This window comes from Echiichthys vipera, assembly GCF_963691815.1.
Source record: "Echiichthys vipera genome assembly, chromosome: 2".
Taxonomy (NCBI): domain Eukaryota; kingdom Metazoa; phylum Chordata; class Actinopteri; order Perciformes; family Trachinidae; genus Echiichthys; species Echiichthys vipera.
The window spans coordinates 19,378,487-19,395,890 of NC_139827.1; the positions used below are offsets into that span (position 1 = coordinate 19,378,487).

General features: G+C 42.0%; 1 protein-coding gene across 1 annotated transcript in view; it reads right to left on the reverse strand.

The window, feature by feature from the left end:
- The window catches only part of doc2g (double C2-like domains, gamma), a gene marked incomplete at its 3' end in the record, with an annotated part of 31,244 nt that extends 16,812 nt beyond the window's left edge, over positions 1 to 14,432 (reverse strand). Inside the window, exons 1-5 of the mRNA XM_083935076.1 lie at positions 14,303 to 14,432; positions 11,923 to 12,322; positions 11,337 to 11,416; positions 10,671 to 10,745; positions 6,677 to 6,786 (exon numbers count right to left, since the gene is read on the reverse strand). Coding sequence (XP_083791202.1) covers positions 6,677 to 6,786; positions 10,671 to 10,745; positions 11,337 to 11,416; positions 11,923 to 12,304 — 647 coding nt within the window. The 5' untranslated portion in view covers positions 12,305 to 12,322; positions 14,303 to 14,432. The remainder of the gene's footprint in view (positions 1 to 6,676; positions 6,787 to 10,670; positions 10,746 to 11,336; positions 11,417 to 11,922; positions 12,323 to 14,302) is intronic.
- Between the last annotated feature and the right edge of the window lie 2,972 nt (positions 14,433 to 17,404).

The following is a 17,404-nucleotide window of genomic DNA, read 5'->3' on the forward strand; positions in this document are numbered from 1 at the left end:
TCTGACATTTGGACATTTGACATGCTGGTTTCAGCCTTTCAGTCACAACGGATGAGTATATCTAGCAGAAGCTTCAGAATAACTCTGACTCATGACCACTGCTGTCGGATGATTTATGTGCCTTTGCTGTCATACATGCAGGTTGTCTGACAAGAAGATTGTTATTGTGATATATGACACCAGTTCCACCCCGAACCTTTGGATGCATATGTGCAAATGCTTCGTCTGTTTCCTCGTACCCTCTCCCACAATTTTAGGGCTTTAGAAATGCTCTAAAAACCAAACAGACGCTTGTGGAATCTGTTCAACCTGTGGTGCCAATTTTTGTGTGGAGTCACTGACAAAATCCGCCTTGTGTTACATTAGATAATCAGGGTGTTTTACCACTCCTACGTGGTGTCTGTGCTTGAAAGCATCTCTTTAATGGCCTCAAACAAGTAGGACAAGTGTCGACAAAAAAACTGATTCATGACAATGAGGATGACCTTTGCTGTGGCATTTTTACAGCTTTTCAAAAAGAATATTTCCAAGTAATATGTAGCTCATTATTTTATATATTACAAATATATTCAAGTCAATATGAATAAAACAGAATGTTATATGCCAAATTAAATATTCAATACTTAATATGAACATAAATAGCTACTTCATATCCTCTCTCCTACTGTGACACATAAATTGTTCCCCCTCCGCCGGCATGGAGAAGCTTCCAATCCCTAAAAATGCACCTTGAGGCTTCTGAAGGAGCCTAGACCGAGTGAACACAGGTGTATCCTATGTAGAAAACTTTTGACAAGTAGTGTGATGTATAAATTCGGCACCTTCATATAACAGATACAATTGTACAGCATGTCATAAGTAACTGACATCACTTAAGATTGACACTATGGTAGCAAGGATTTCTCATTTGGCAGCTTCGGGGCTTGCGTCTCTTAATTGGATCGATCTCCCACATCCTCGCTGGGAGAAGCTTAGGTGGGAGGGAGAGACGTGGGCGATAGAAGCGAGGACACACGTTAACATAATGAAAAGCACCCATAGTCTGCATTGATTTTTTTGTGGAAAATCACAGCAATGCATGCACTTTAGATAATTAAAGATGCAAATCTCACTTCAATTTCAGACAATGTTTTTAAAAAAATCAAAAGGAGCATTCTGCTGAAGTAATCAGCTGATTTCTTAATACAAGACTAAAAGTCTACCATCATGCTAGCAGTTTTGTGAGGCTGCACAAAGGCACACCAGTGCTTTGCGTTAAATGCTAACATAAGCATGCAAACATGCTCAATGACGATTCCTGCATGAGTGAGTAGGAGGTTTACTATCTTAGTTTATCATATTAGGATTAGCATTAGCATCTGCTAATGAACCCAAATAGAAAGTACAGCTGTCTCTAAAAAATGTTACGCTAATCTATCCAATAGTTGTTGAAACATTTCACTGAAAACCACAAATGTGAACCTAATGGTGGCAGCAAAAGTCAGAATGAATTCATCATCTGGGGACAATGAATGTGTGTACAAAATTTCACAGCAATACATTCAATAGTTGTCGAGATATTTCAGTCCGGAACTAAAGAAAACTGACCGACGGATCAACATTGCCACTAGCATTGAAAAATAATTTTAAAAAGCGACGCTAACCAAATATATAATTCTCATCGTGACATCTAACACCTAATCAAAAATCTTTTTCCCCCTCAAAAATTTAATCAGTACCTGACTATACAGCTCACCTGAGGCATCCAGTAGCCAATCTCAGCCTCACTCTCCATCTACTGTATCAAGCCTTGTATTTGTCCCCATTTCCCCCCACAGCAGAGGACAGTGCCAGTCTATTACGAAGCCTGACAGAGGAACAGAGAGATAGAAGGAAGAAACTGAGAGAGACTAGACCTGGCAATGACATTGTGTTGGTAATGCTCTAACACGCACACGTGCTGGATCTCTTGATACCCTCCCCTCATCACAACACCTCGACGTGCTCCATCTCTCCTCCGTCAACTGGCAGCCTGATAATCGTTTTAGTGATAAAAGCCACAAGGAGATTTAAAGATGACATTCTCCCCCAAAGGCATGAATGTACAATTCACCTCAATTTTTTGGTGCAGCTTTTAAAAAAGGAAAAGTGTTGAGTCATTTAAACAAGGTGAGGGATTGAGGCACCACGTTATCACTGTCACTGCATTCTAAATCATTTGGAATTTGCCAAAAGACAGAGGCAGACTGTTAAACGGATTAAGTGTGGACTTAATCTCAGAATCACGTCGGCCTCATTGCAATAAAACAATCTTCAGAGCAACTCAATCTGTCCTAAATTACAACTTCAAAGGAGACCGATAAATCGACTTGTTCCCAGTGCAGTTTCTCATGCTTCTGGTATTTTTCTAGAAATTTCTGACAGCTTATAAAATCAGCCTTAAAACACGCAGATTTTTGCTGGAGATCAAGTCTTTCCAATGAGACAAATAGAATTCAATAACAGATTAAGTAACTTTCAGTTTGGTTGATTTTTTTTTACGCCTCAGGCAGCCTTGCTGCACCAAATGAAGGATTAGCCGTACGAGGCCAATCGTAAAGTCTGGATTAAGGACATTAGTTATTAGTTTACTCAGCTGATTCATTCTTAATAACAAACGGGACCTCCAGTGGCCCTTGGAGATAGAGTCTGCACACTGAGGAATAGGGTTGTTGTATAGAGAACATAAACAAAGAATTCTTACTAACTACTTGGAGAGATTTTTTTTCTCAGAGCCATTTCAGCTTCTATTAAGCTGTCCCTTTCTATTTAAGTGTGTTTTGCTTCGGCATAATGGCTTTACATAATCACTGTAACTGCAAATGAGTGAATGAATGGTGGAACAAATAAATAAATAAATGCACAAAACCAGTCTTTTCCCCCCACTTTACTAATGCATTAATCTTTTTACAGCATTTATCCTCCAGTACAAAGAGCAGTGAGGCAGAATGGACTTGACACCAAAGAAACTTTTAATGACTGAAGTTTTTTGCCTACACTCTAGCTTTTATCAGTTTGTGATGTGCGCTGAAGTACCAAAGAGTAAAAACAGCTTGAAGACATAATCATAGAAGATTTCCATGACATCAAACCCACTTTTTGATACTATTTATGGTCGTCAGTTCTCTGCATGTATTCCGTAATTACCCTATGTACAGTAGTTTTTAATTGGTAGTAGCTGATTTACCTAAGCAGGAAAGATTCTCATGAAATGTGGTGTACCACAAAAGAAACCAAAGGAGAAAATCCCTCATATGCATGTGTGCACACACCTTCAGGTAAAAAGAGTAGGGCTGCCCCCAAATAGTCGACCAAGCACTGGTCGACCAAAAAAGTCATTAACAAACCAAAATTGCATTGGTCGCTGGAAAAAAAACAAAAAAAACATTTTGGGCCGTTTTTTGTCAAAATGAAGTGAAAATTTATGACGGGCGGCTGGCATGAAAGGCTGGAGGGCTTTTAATTTGAAGGGCCAGATACAGGAAGTCATGACACTCACTCACTGTCAGTGTGTTTGTTTTATAATACGACAGCTCCCTTGGCCGTACATTGTGGTTAGAAAGTTAATAATTAATAGCCAATCATGTCGGGAAAACGTCTAAAATACGGGATCACTTTGAAAAGAACAAGGATAACCCCCAAGAAGGTCACATGCAAAACTGCAAGAAAAACTTCGCCCATCACTCGTCCACGACCAACATGACATACCACCTTAAGACATGTAAGTGACGTAACCCTGCTGATTTTTTCTGACACATTTAGAATTAGAATTTGAAATAATTTGCTGGTGTCATTAACAGGCTGCAGACTGTGCTCACTTGTAAAATAATGGTTATTAATTATGTTGAATTATGTTGTTCAGTCGCTGAGGCTGTATCTGGGGGGGTATATGAGTCAATTAGTTGACTAATCGTTCTAAATGACGACCACTGGTCGACCAAGACAATCCATGGTCCGGGGCAGCCCTAAAAAAAGACCCTGCAGCAGAGGCAAAAGAGGTAGAATGCGGGCTAATGCAGGTTTTCACTGTATTTCTCAAACAACATTTGCATGACAATATTGTTATTGGTAGCATGTCATATGTTGCATTTAAATTCATTCTTTCGGAGTTTGTCCGGTACAGGACAAAAAGTTTGTAGAACTTGGCGAGCAGTCAGCCTCCATATCCAGGCGGGTTATTTACTGTTAAAAGCCACATAATCAGAAACATGAATGAATGAGGCTGAGAAAAAATGGTCAGGTGATAGTAATCACAGGAAAAATCAGTTACAGTGACAATTAAAAGTGCTATACTTCTTATTTTTGTCTGAACCGAGTTTGTTTGGCTGCGCTGTAAACATATATTACACCAGTTGCTCTTCTGTTGTATTTCTGACAGAGTAGATGCTCCCAGAGTGTTTGCTGTAGTAATGAAAAGCACTTGGACAAGGGTCACCAAATCAACCAGGTCTGAAAGCGCTACGATTTCAATTTACAACACCTGAATGAAAACGCTCTTTAGAAAAAAATCCTTGTTCTCCCTTGAAAAGGCATTCATCTAAAAATCTAATGGGTTTGCTCTGACTGCTGGATGGCCCAGTTTGCACTGTCCAGGCCTTCAGGCAGGTCTGCAGAGAGGCCAAGTCTCGACAGTGTCCTCCCGCTGAGCAGTTCACCAAGCACGGGGATCAAAGAGTAAGCAACCCCTCCTCTGCCCCCTGCTGCGGCCGGCAGAGGGGGCGCAACCCAGTGAGTACACAACTCTCCAGGGATCACACTCTCTTTTTACATTCTCCAACTGTTCACTGTTCACTTTCAGTAGAGTAATGAGAACAAAGTCTGTCTATTGGCAGAGTTATCGTGCTGGCGCCTGAACACATCCACAGAGTCCAAGCAGACTTTGTTCCTCTCTCTATCTCTCTCTGTCTGTCTGTCGCTTGCTTTCCCCGTGTTCTTTGCTGTCAGACAGCTTTTTAGTCACTCCTGCTCATTTGCTGCCTCTAGTATTTCTCACTGTCCTCATTCTTTCATTGTTTTGCTCCCCTTTGAGTAAACTCCTCCTCATCACTTGTCCCTTTTTCCTCAGCTAAGTGAATTTCCTAATTCATCACTTTATCCGTCTGACTTCGCTCTCACTTCCAACCCCATCTCTCTCTCTTTAAAATTGACCCATGGATTCTCTCCAGGCTTCCCATTCCCCGTTATCTTCCTCAATCTTGGCCTCTCTAGTTTCTGTCACTTGACATCAGTCATGCTTTTCCGGGACCCAGTGAGAGAGCGGGCCCTCCAACAATGTGTTGGGCAGAGAATAACTGCATCTTATTATGTGCATTAGGCTTCATTCATTTAACCATCATCTCTTGCCTTTATATCAAACAGGAGTGCACCAGAAAATGAGTGCTTTTTGTTAAAGTCAGCACCACAGTAAAATAGACGGCTCCTCTGCTCTCAGGCACTGATGCTTGTTTTCACATTTCAGCATTTTATGGTCAGAGCCCTACCTGTGCTTTCTTTTTATCCTCCGTTCTTTTCCAATACCATAGCTTAAATAACCCATCAGCCTGTAAAATCCAACACATTGTTACTGAAATATATGTGTGTGTGTGTGTGTGTGTGTGTGTGTGTGTGTGTGTGTGTGTGTGTGTGTGTGTGTGTGTGTGTGTGTGTGTGTGTGTGTGTGTGTGTGTTTGTGTGTGTGTGTGTGTCATAACTAGTAACTAGCGTGCACTAAAGCCCATCATAACTACCATATGCCACTGTCTTTCTCCATCTCTTGCTTGACACTGGCCACAGCCTCAATTTGGTTTCCCAGAGCCCCGTTGCTGATTTGTGTCTGTCGGCTAAGTCCTTGAACAGAGGTCAAGTGTGTATCCTCTAGTTTGAGGGGTGTCTCCTCATGCTCCTGTGTGTGTTTAGGGAGGGACAGTAAATGTTATTTTTGAATCTGTGTCTTTGTAAAAGCTCAAGGACGTGTGTTGTTTGCACGTGTGTGTGTGTGTGTGGGTGTGTGTGTGTGTTTGTGTGTGTGTGTGTGTGTGTGTGTGTGTGTGTGTGTGTTTTCTCTACGAACAGAGGAGGGACCATTCATGTTCTTTTCTGCCTGTGATTGACCTTGACATACACACAAGAGGATAAGCACATACCTGACTGTCAGCATTTGTGTGTGGTGCAGACTGGATTCATGTGTGTGTGTGTCTGTGCTTGTGTTTCCTCAGGATAAACAATACCATCCAACCCTATTATGAATCTGCTAAGCAAACTGACACTGATTGTACGCAGTGCACATTCACAAACAAAACACTAATGAAACTCTGTCTCTGAATCAACGTACACACCAAGGATGACACGAGTGTGTCAGACTTTTTGGGCCAAGATGGCTACGCTTGACCTCAATCACTCCACATGGAGAGTACTGTGGGAAGGAGGGGTCAGAGACTCGCTGCGCAGCCAACACCTGAGCAGTTACCGCAGCAACAGCAAGTGAAACAGTTGGCTGGTGTTGCCTGGCTGAAATAATGAATTACCCGGAAAAGCGCACTGGGAAGCATACACGGCTACTAGTTCTCTGGAGGATTGGAAAACATGGATCGTCATCCTCTGCATAATAAACTGGTAATTTGGCTGTCTGTGGAATAGTGCTAATTGCTGGCCAGAGTGAAATTCGGAGTGGCGCACCTACCTTAGCGTTTTGGTGGTCATGTCAGCTGCTGTGATGCCGTGATATATTAGCGTTTCGTTCCACACTGGGTTCAGCGTATTCTTCAGGGTTTTTGTGCGTAGCTTGTTTGCCTGTGGGCACAAAGGAGAAGAAATATGAAAAGACATCCATGGAAAGAGACGGATCAAAAGAAGAATGAGGAATGATTTAAGGGTGAAGGAGCAAACTCCTCAGATCAAAATGAGAGAGAGAGAATTAAAGATGATGAAAAGGAAGCTAAATGAGTGACACTCAGATCAAGAAAGATGGAGAGAGAGAGTGAAAGAGTGGGGAACCATCATTTATCTCTGTCCCTCAGGAAATCGCAGACATCTGCTGCCTACTTTGTAGAGGAGAGGGTGAGGACGCAAAGCTTGCCTCGCCTCACCTGTCCGTCTGTCTCCTCCTCAACGTGATAACACCTCCAAAACAAGCACTGTGTCTCAAACACAACACAGCAGCCAATTAGGTTTCACAACACATTCAGCGTGAAAAATTAAAGCTTTACAAGAGAGGAAATGCCCACAAGCTTTTAATAGCTTCACCATCTATAAATAAAGTTTGAAACCGCTTGCTAGCTCATTTCCCACAGTTGCCTTCAGGATGTGTTCCTCTTGTGTAAGTTTTTATTTCAGAGTTTTTTTTGTATGTATTTAAATGTCTATAATCCCTTCAAGAAATGTAGCTTGTTTGCCAATAAAATGCATTTTTTACCGAGTCCCCAGATACAGAAATTCCACACAGCTCTTGTAAAACCAAACCTCTGGTACATCCTTGTCATAAAATGTGGGTCAATAAGACTTTATAGAGCCAAAGGCAGAACTAATAGGCTCTTCTGAGCTGCAGGAGTAGCTATCAGTGGAGGGAAGTATTTACTTAAGTATTGCAAGTAGAATTGTGTGGTGCTTTTGCTTTGTTTACATTTTCTGCATCTTTCAACATCCTAGTTAGCTCAGTAGGCCGTTATCATCTATTGGTAAGCTAGATCACCCATCTGCGTTGCGCTACACTGTGGCTACGTAGTATGAAGAGCGTCATCAGATATTCATAGTGACCACTCCGTGGGTTACAGGCGGTCTTCCATTCATCAAAGCCATCATTTTACAGAGCTCCCTCTAGAGCCATTGAAGACATAAAACAACTGTTTTTACAGGATCGTGATGACTAAACTGACCTTCATGTGTAAAATCAGTGGAGTGCCCCTTTAAAAACACATAAATAAGCCATAGGAACTGTAGTTTATTTTTATTTAATCTGCCACTGGAAATAGTCCCCAACAAATGCACTATTGACACTTGAGCAGAACTGTACAATACCAGTACCCAGCTTTTGGGGAGTTATGTGTTTAAAAGTATGCATGTATTTGTGACCATTTATAATCTTCAGTGTGAACAATCTGGACTAACACATTGTTGATCTGGGTCTTTTTATGGGATTTGCTGACAATAAGAAAAACAAGGAGCCTCAACAGTCATATCTATAAATTTTCAACAGTATATCAAGTGGTTAGAGTTATCTCGGCCAGTTTCATTGTAAAGATATCTATTTATATAACACTGAGCTATTCTCCTTGTATATTGATTATTTTTTGCTATTGATACTTCAATACTTTTACTAAAGTTAAGATTGGAAGGCAAGACCTTTATTTGTAATGGAGTATTTTACTTTTCTAAGGAGACTCCACCGCTGGTGTTTATGCGTAACTTACGTACTCTCTCAATGTCCAGCTGGTAAAGGAAATAAATACAAATAAACGCCCTTATCTCTCGCTGCCTCTCTCTCTCTCTCTCTCTCTCTCTCTCTCTCTCTCTCTCTCTCTCTCTCTCTCTCTCTCTCTCTCTCTCTCTCTTCTCTTCTCTCTCTCTCTCTCTCTCTCTCTCTCTCTCTCTCTCTCTCTCTCTCTCTCTCTCCTCTCTCTCTCTCTCTCTCTCTCCTCTCTCTCTCTATCTCTCTCTTCTCTCTTCCTTTCCTCCACAGTCATCCTCTTGCTAACAGCCTCAGGGCCAGATGCTGAGCCCTCTCTTCCATCTTCTCTCTTTTGGTCTGTATTTGTCCCTACATCCCATTGTTCTGCTTGTTCTGCCTTCCCCTCTTAGTCCCTTTACTCCCATCACTGTCTCCTTTTCATTTTCCATTTTCTGCTGGAAACTTTTGGCATATCTACAAGAGTCAGACCCCCAGAGCTCGCTCCACGAAGGGCACAAGTGTTTTCGATTCATGCCATTTGTTTGTGTCATTAATGTGCAGGAGGAGACATGCACAGGCAGAGTCACGAATTGCAGCGATGTTGCACAGCTGTAACTGTACCGAAACAACTGAACAAAACAACTATTTCATACTTTCCACATGCTACATCTACAAACACTTAAAACACCAGTTCCATCTCCCTGCCCTTTGTCACTCCCTGCCTCCATTTTTCCCTCTACACTGGTGCTTTTGCATCTGTTTCTAAATGTTTTATCTCTAGCCCTCCATCTGTCCATCACACTCTCCCTTCTCTCCATCTGTCTGCATGCATCTCTCTCTCTCTGTGAAATCTTCCATGCATGTTGACTAAGAATGGGAAGATGAGAATGAGGGAGGGAGTGATGGAGAAGGAGGGACGGATGGAGGCAGGAAGGCAGCATCTCTGTGTGACTGTGACCAAAGCCTTAGCTTTTGTCTGCATACATGCAAGGTCACGCGCTGTATGTGTTGCAGTTCGTAGTCGACATCACAGAGACAGCATGCTGGACTTTATACTGGTTAAAGGGCTTGTGCTGGGGGATGTGAAACTGAGAGAGAGGGAAAATTAGTGGAGCAGAGGAGCCGTGTGCCGCTCTGCTCTCTGTATTTTTGACAACTAAGTTCTTTTGCAGAAAATGACACCTTTTGTGTTCTGGATTATTCACTGCAATGTTTGCATGCAGGGTCAGAATGTGGAAGAGGAGTAGGCGCCTGAGTGTGCACCCGTCATCCTCTCTTCTACACGTGCGCACACCGACTTTTCAAGTGATGCGGCCCCACGTATTTAACAAACGGCTGTTCATGGGTACTTACCTACTCATTGACGCTTTCTCTGCACACCCCCCCACACACACACACACATCAACACCCGCCTGTTGACGTGAGCCGTGTAACAATCCTTCCTGTTTCCATGACAACCACCTGCTGCTGTCCTACCCTCATCTGTCTATCCCTCCCTCCCTTTCTCCACTCCCTCTCCCCCCTTTTTCTCCCTCTCAGTTGTCTCCCTTCTGCACACTGTTGGTATTTCAAGGTCAAAGAGGGTCACAGCCAGATAGTGAGATAGAGAACGAGATAGGGGTGGAAAGTGGGGAGCGGAGAGCGATAACAACGGGAGAGAAGACAGACAGAGGAAGGTTGGAGGACAAAAAAATCCCCCAGACGTTGTTATTGTTAGCACCTTAGACCCCAGACAGTTGCCTCGTTCAACCTATCTTGGCTCCGTCTCCTCCCTGAACTTATCATAACCTCATTTCGTGTCAACCTTGAGCCAAAATGGCCGACAACAGGTTCCGTTCTGTAGTAGCTGGGGGCTGCTGTTGTGGAGAGCCTTATCTTCCCTGCTGCTTGAGCTGAAAACAAGACAAGAGCGTTGCAGCAGACCAGAACGTGTTTGTGCTCGATAAAGCAGAGTATTGGACGAGCCACATTGAGCGGTAACCAACCGAAATGCTCCCCACTCAATGGCTTGAAATGAAACATTAAATAAGCCCGCTGGCATGTCACATTCTTTGCAAGAGAGTCTGAATCAACACTATTATTTACATTATTAATGTAAATCATGTGTTTTGTTTTCTTCAGTTCAGTAATGTATAACATGTTTCCTTATTTTCAGTCTTCTCATTAAATTAGCCTCTTTTGTCAGCAGTTCCTGTGTGATGTGGGAATTGAGGGAGTGTCAGTGTCTGGGACAGCCCAGTGTGGTAGCATGTTACGTTAATTGCCATTGAGGTAAGGTTGGAGCAGTGACCTTGCTAGCCCCGGGGAGAAGATGAAGCTTGACGTATGGATCAGCCAGTCCATTGGAGTCCATGGCTTTCAGTCCCTGTGGACACAAGCACACACGCACAAGCATACCGTAGTGTCAAAGGTGACGTCATCACGGCCTCAAACACTTCACACACTGACAGGGTCATAAAAAGACAGCAGATACGACGGACCTCTTCTACTGTGGTTACATCTCAATAGCGCTCCTGGGTATAACTTTCCATGCCACTGTTTTCTACCATCCTTGACTCCTCCGTGTTGTCCTCAACCGTTGTGTGGGAGATTTACATAATTAACATCATGTGACAGCACACAATATGTAATACAAAGCATGTGTCCTTGTATAATGGCCAAACCAAATGTGTCTGCCACAGCAACGGAGCAACACTATCCAACATTTCATAGTGCCATGAGGTGATGAAGGATTGAAATGACAAGCTGCTGAGGGTGCGTGGCAAACACGTTACTTTAAAAAAAGAAAAAAGGTTCAGAAAAAGCAGTCTGATGTTGTGTGTGAAAACAAAAAAGCATCACAGAAGAATTGTTTTCATTGGGACTTCAAGGAGGATTATGCAACCACACAGACAGATAGACAGGCAGACAGAAGTCTGTTTATACAGTATGAAAAAGGTATTGAAATTGTGTGTACCTTTGCCTTGTGAATAGTACAATGAAGACAGTTGTTCTCCTGATCAAAGAGCAGGGTGAACTCCAATGTTCCCAGGTAGGCTGAAAACAACACAAACCACGGCAATTACTGCCAGTAAATGGAGCAGACACACACACGCTTACACACGCTTACACACGCGCACGCAAGCATGCACACACGTACGCACAGACGCACACACACACACACACACACACACACACACACACACACACACAAGCAGATGGCCTCTTAAAAACATGATGCTGCCTAATATGAATTGATCTGTCTTGTTTCATTACTGTATGAGTAGAAACTTTGCACTCCCACTATTGCTACATTGTCTAATAAATCATCGAAGGCGCTGTGTCACATAAAGTGGGAGTGACAAATACTCTTGGAAAAATGCTTGAATCAACATTTACTCTGTGAGCATGTGTTATGCTTCTGAGGAATAAAAACAAGAAAAATAGATGGCTTTCCTCTCCAGGTTTTAGAATTGTAAGTGTTTGTTTTCTTGTAATTTTTCACATCAATGAACACACAATATTTGACGCAACTTTTCTACCACTAAACTTTGTTCACTCACTGTCTTCGTCGTCAGAGTCGACCGCTTCCTCCCTGTCTCCATCATTGTCCAACCTCCTCTCCCCATCCTTGTATCCTCCCCCCGTCTCCCCGTTGAAAGTCTCCTCTTTCAGGATCTTCTTCTCCCGCGGAGGCGGTGGCGTGCAGGGGTAGTCGTGGAAACGTGGGAAGAAGTCTGAGATCTGTGGGATGGGGAGGATAGGGCCCGGGCACACATTGATAGCAAAGTGCTCCTGCATAGAGATCTTGACCGGCGAGGGAGGGGGCGGACCGGTGGAGTGGGGCATCGCCGAGGGGGAGGAGGCAGATGAGGAAGGGGTGGAGGTGGAGGAAGGGGGGATGGCCAGGTGGGAGGTGGGCGGAGGGGGTTTGGAGACGCTCATGTGGGCTGTCAAACGGGACTGTGGGATGATAATGACGAGAGAAAGATATGAATGAGGTGAGAAAGACAAACAGCTGGGATCATAGAAGAGGGGAGAAACAAGAGACTCAGGACTAAAAGAGAGAAGCAAAATAACAGTAATTTCCTCTGCTTCCTCTCTGAGTGTCTCCACTTTCTCCATGCTCAAGGCAAGTCAATGTTGAGATTGAGAACTATTTCCATCCATTGACGCAAACCTGCCTTCTCAACAGTCAAAATAGAAAGCTGCTGGAACCTTTGACACTTGAAGTGTGACTCACACATTGTGTCAGCACACCTAGTTTGTCTCTGAATTAATATTCAAATAGTGCTGTAAAGTGATGTCACTTGTGTATCTGCACTTCACTCTAATCCTCCCCTTATCTCTGGCTTTCACTCCTCTCTCTCCTGCAAGTCTCCTGAGCAATATTTACATAATACTATTTGAAGCCTTTTCTCACTCCTGTTGTCACCAAATGAAGCTCAATAACTCAAGAACTCCAACCTCGTTAGGCCATTACAATTTCCTTTTTTTTTCTCTCACAGTGATTAAGAGAGACTGAAGACACGTTTTCTCAAACACTTCCACAGTGACACCCTGTATTATTTCAAGAGCTGGTGTGATTTCAGAAATCACATAGACAACCTTGAAATGGTATTCTTCGTTTACTGGTACTGCCCCACATTAACCTAAAACATTCACACTTTCACTATACTGCATAACATGCATGTCACCCCCCCCCCCCCATCACTTTATCTGTGTGCATTTTGACTGATACATCTGTTGTGTGTATGCAAATGAAAAGCCAGTGTGGCTCACTGTTATTTGCCTTATGTTGTTTTGAAAGCTCACAGATCAAAGTGTTGACTCGAGGGCTACAACTACTGATTTTCATTATCAGTTAATCTATTTGGGCTTTATTTTTCAGTAAACTGATTCATCGTTGGGTTTATAAAATGTCAGAAAGCAGTGAAAAATGCCGTGCACAAGTTTCCCAGAGCCAAAGCTGACGTCTTGAAAATGCTTGTTTTGTCTGACCGACGGTCCATAACCCCAAAGATAATCCATTTATAATCATATATAGAAGAAAAAAGCAGCAAATCTTCACGTTTGAGAAGCTGGAAACATAGAATGATTGGCATTTAGCTTGATCGCTCATCGCTCTTAAGAAATTAAGATATGTTTTCTGCCAATCAACTAACAAATTCATCGTTTAGGCTCCAGTAAATGTTCACCAATCATTCATAGCTGACAAATACTGTGAAACCAGTCGGATTCTCGTTTTTCATTTTGTGTTTGAGTTATCCTGTATGTTGTCATAGTATGCATGTTGCCAATAGATTTGAAAATTGCCTTGACATTGAAATTGTCTCAGTTGTATGTAGAAGCCACGCAAAAACCAGGAACAGAAACATAGGTACTAAGATGATTCCTCCTTCAGTGTATGTGAAAATACTGGCATTTTGTTTGATATTGTTTATATCAGTATTGCTATAACACACCTCTAGTGCTCTGTTAAGCATATTAAGACCCTTATTCTTATATACACACATTCACATACATGTCTACATACTGACTACACTGAAGCTTTTGTTAATCGAGCCAACACACATCCACATCCAAACGGAACAAGACTCAATAGTGAACTTGCATTTCCAAGAGCACATCCCTCCTTACTAAGTTACAGCACTTAAGTAGACTGTCTCTGACACACACACACACGCACACACACACACGTGTGAAGACCAGACACATACACAAAAAAACCCAAACTGCCTTCTCCCATCTTCAATATCTACGATCATTCAGTCAATCATTCTTCTTATGTAATGAAACCCAAATTCACTGCTTGGGTACCCACGCACAAATGATCACTTGCAGCATGTTGCTGACAAACTCAATCGCGCTCATCCTTCTTACATACAGTCACACACATGCGAGCACATGTGCACACAAACATAGCCATTCACAAATACGTACGCAGGGACAGTCTTCATCTATGCCAGCACTCCATCTTGCCTGCTCTCAAGTCCTCTGTCTCTCACACACCAAGGAGCATGCAGACCAGCTTTGAGTCAATATATCCCTCTGTATTCTCTCTCACTCTCTCTCCTTCTCTCTCTCTCTCTCTCTCTCTCTCTCTCTCTCTAATTCTCTCCGTGTCTCTGTTGGTTTGCTCTCCTCCTCTCCTCTCCTCCCTCCCTCCCTCTTTCCCTTCCCCTGTAGTTGTGACGCGTCTGGTTAAAATTCACGTCAGTCCTTTGCAGACTGTGCATATAGTGGCGTCACTCGCTTTCTAAGCGGTGGGAAGATTTAAGGAAACGCGGGTAAAAGAGGCATGAGAGAGAGAGAGAGAGTGTGTGTGTGTGTGTGGGGGGTGGGGGGCAAAGATAGAGAAAGTGAGAAAAAGATGAGCAGAACAAGACGGAGAGAAGACACACAGAGAGGCATACATATATACACAGTATATATATATATATATATATATATATATATATATATATATAAATATATGGGTGTGAAAACATTGAATGCACACAATAGGAAGTGTTGCTCTGGGATGAAATGAAACCTGCTGAAGGACAGAGAAAGGAAATTAAATTCAATGTGTTGACTGAGCTGAACAAAACACACTGCAAGCCGTACAATCACACTGCCAGATCACTTTGAGTTGGCTAGGACTATGGCCAATTTATGCCAGGCATATGTGTTCTTTGTCTGTCTCTATGCTTGTCTAGTGCAGTGCCTGTTCAAAACATGCCTGTTGGGAACAAGCCTGGTATTGCTGCCTGCAGCTCACTTGAGAACCGCTCATCCAAACAACTTCACACTTGACACCACGCTTCCTTGAGTCCTGGGCAATACACCTGACATGACATAGCTGCGGCCCCTCAGTATGAGGTAGGCTAGAGTATACATGTCATTTGCAGCCAGCTATATCGGTCCAGGCTATTTCTGGCTACAAAAGCACTAGTAATTCCTAAAGTCGTATTGCTGCTGCTTGAATGTACTGTGGCGAGCAACAGAGAGCGAGCTTTACTCAGTGGTGTAACAGTTAATAGAGGTCCCCTCTCAATTAACTACAGGGTGTCCTGTTCGACTCAAGAGCATACACTTAACACTGCACTTCCTTTGGTCCTCAGCAAAACAACCGTCATGTGTGAAGTTGTTCGGATGAATGGATGTCGAGAAAATCGAAGGACGGACTCACTCGCTCCATTATAGTCAGAGATATCCAACTGTAGCAGCCCTCATAGTAACAGCTAAAACCTGCCACAGTAATACAATTAATCAAAGACAACAATACATAAATAACAGTGGACTTCGGCAAGGTGACTGCAGTAAATTACTGGTGGACATAAAATATGGCTGCAATGGATGAATGAGAAGGACAAGGAATGGATGGGTGTCATAATTTAAAAAGTATACACATTGTAGGACTTTTCCTTTTCTTATTTTATTTTTCTAATTGCTTTAAACATGATTTTGAACCTATGACATGTTTCAGTCCAGAGTCCCAGAGATCTCAGCTGTACAATAGAATGAAGTTGTATAATATCTTATGTATCTGTGAGTGGTGTTGACTGTACTTTTTACACAGCGTTCCCCTCGTGAATCCAAATAAGTCCATTTGGATTTTCTGCTATGATTTTATAACGGTCAATCATGGTTTGATCAGAACACAGACTTAAACTTGTCTGGGGTGTAACTGACCTCATACATAAGTAAAATTATTATACATGATTAGAGTTGCAAAGGCTCAGTCCATTTCTGGAAATTTTCCAAGAGAAGTTAGTGAAGGACTAGTGTGTCAAGATCGTAGCCGCAACAACAGAAAATAATTCCACCACTCAGGTTGCCATGTTCGTCAGGAGACCGGAGTCTGTTTGAGCCGGTTTGAACCCATCCCCTCCGGCAAATCACATCATAAAAACAAATACTGCAGAGGACTTTGACTGACAGTTACCATTACAGCTAAGTAAACATGAAAGTTAGCTTACCGATTAAGGAGAAACGTAGCCATTTCATCATGCGTTTTAATGCAGCTGCAGGATAGCCAAACTCCATTTCACCCAGTGCCAGTCTACAGTAGCTGCACCCAACAATAGACAACCCTAGCAGCCCGCAATGCCGGCCGCTATTGGCTGCTACAATTTAAACTGAACGCGTCAGAAAGTAATTGTTGAGACCCGTAAAAAAAATTTTTAAATATTAATTTAGACTAAATGTTCCCCTCAAAATGCCATGTGGGTGTATTATTTATTTATTTATTTTAATATAGCTTTTAATGAAGATTCTACATATTCAATCTTTAGGCTCACGAAATCTTAATAAAAAAACAAACTTTTCAATAGTGAACTTAATAATTCGCCAAGAGCCCATAAAAAGGAATCCAGTAAAATCAACCTTGATTGATTTTCTGAATGCTTTGCAATTATGTCTGCTTATGATAAGGTAAAAGGTCAGTTAATATCTGCATATGACATGTAAACACAATTTAGCAAAATACCCCATTATTTCTATTGTATTCCCATTATTTCCCATTAATTCCCTTGTAAAGTTTGTGAATGACTTCTGACAAACAAAACAATATAGATTTGTTTATTAGTACCACATAAACTAAAACATTAAATATTTCTTAATTTGATGTGAGTGGCAAAGGAAAGGATCCCCACTCAAATACATTTCTACACATTGGGGTTTAATAAGGTAAGAAGAAAAGAAAATGTCTGAAGGGGGTAAAAATGGTTAATTATGCAATTATAATGAGGTCTCTGGTATCAAAACCATGAGAAAATACAAGATTTAACAGAAGCAATTTCTAGATTTTATAGTAGAATGTATGAGAAGTGGAGAACAAAATTGAATGGTATTATAAATGGGCATTAGAATTTTAAAAAGTGCTAAGAAAATGAGCTAAACACACATTCCCCTTTTGACGTATACACTAGGAGCTCAGTTTATTACAGCACGTGCCAGAGAATATAAAAAGATGCTGACATTTAATGGCGTTTTTCTGGTTGTAAAACCATCAGAGCTTTAATTGATAACTATGTAATTTTCCACGGTTGATAAGTAACA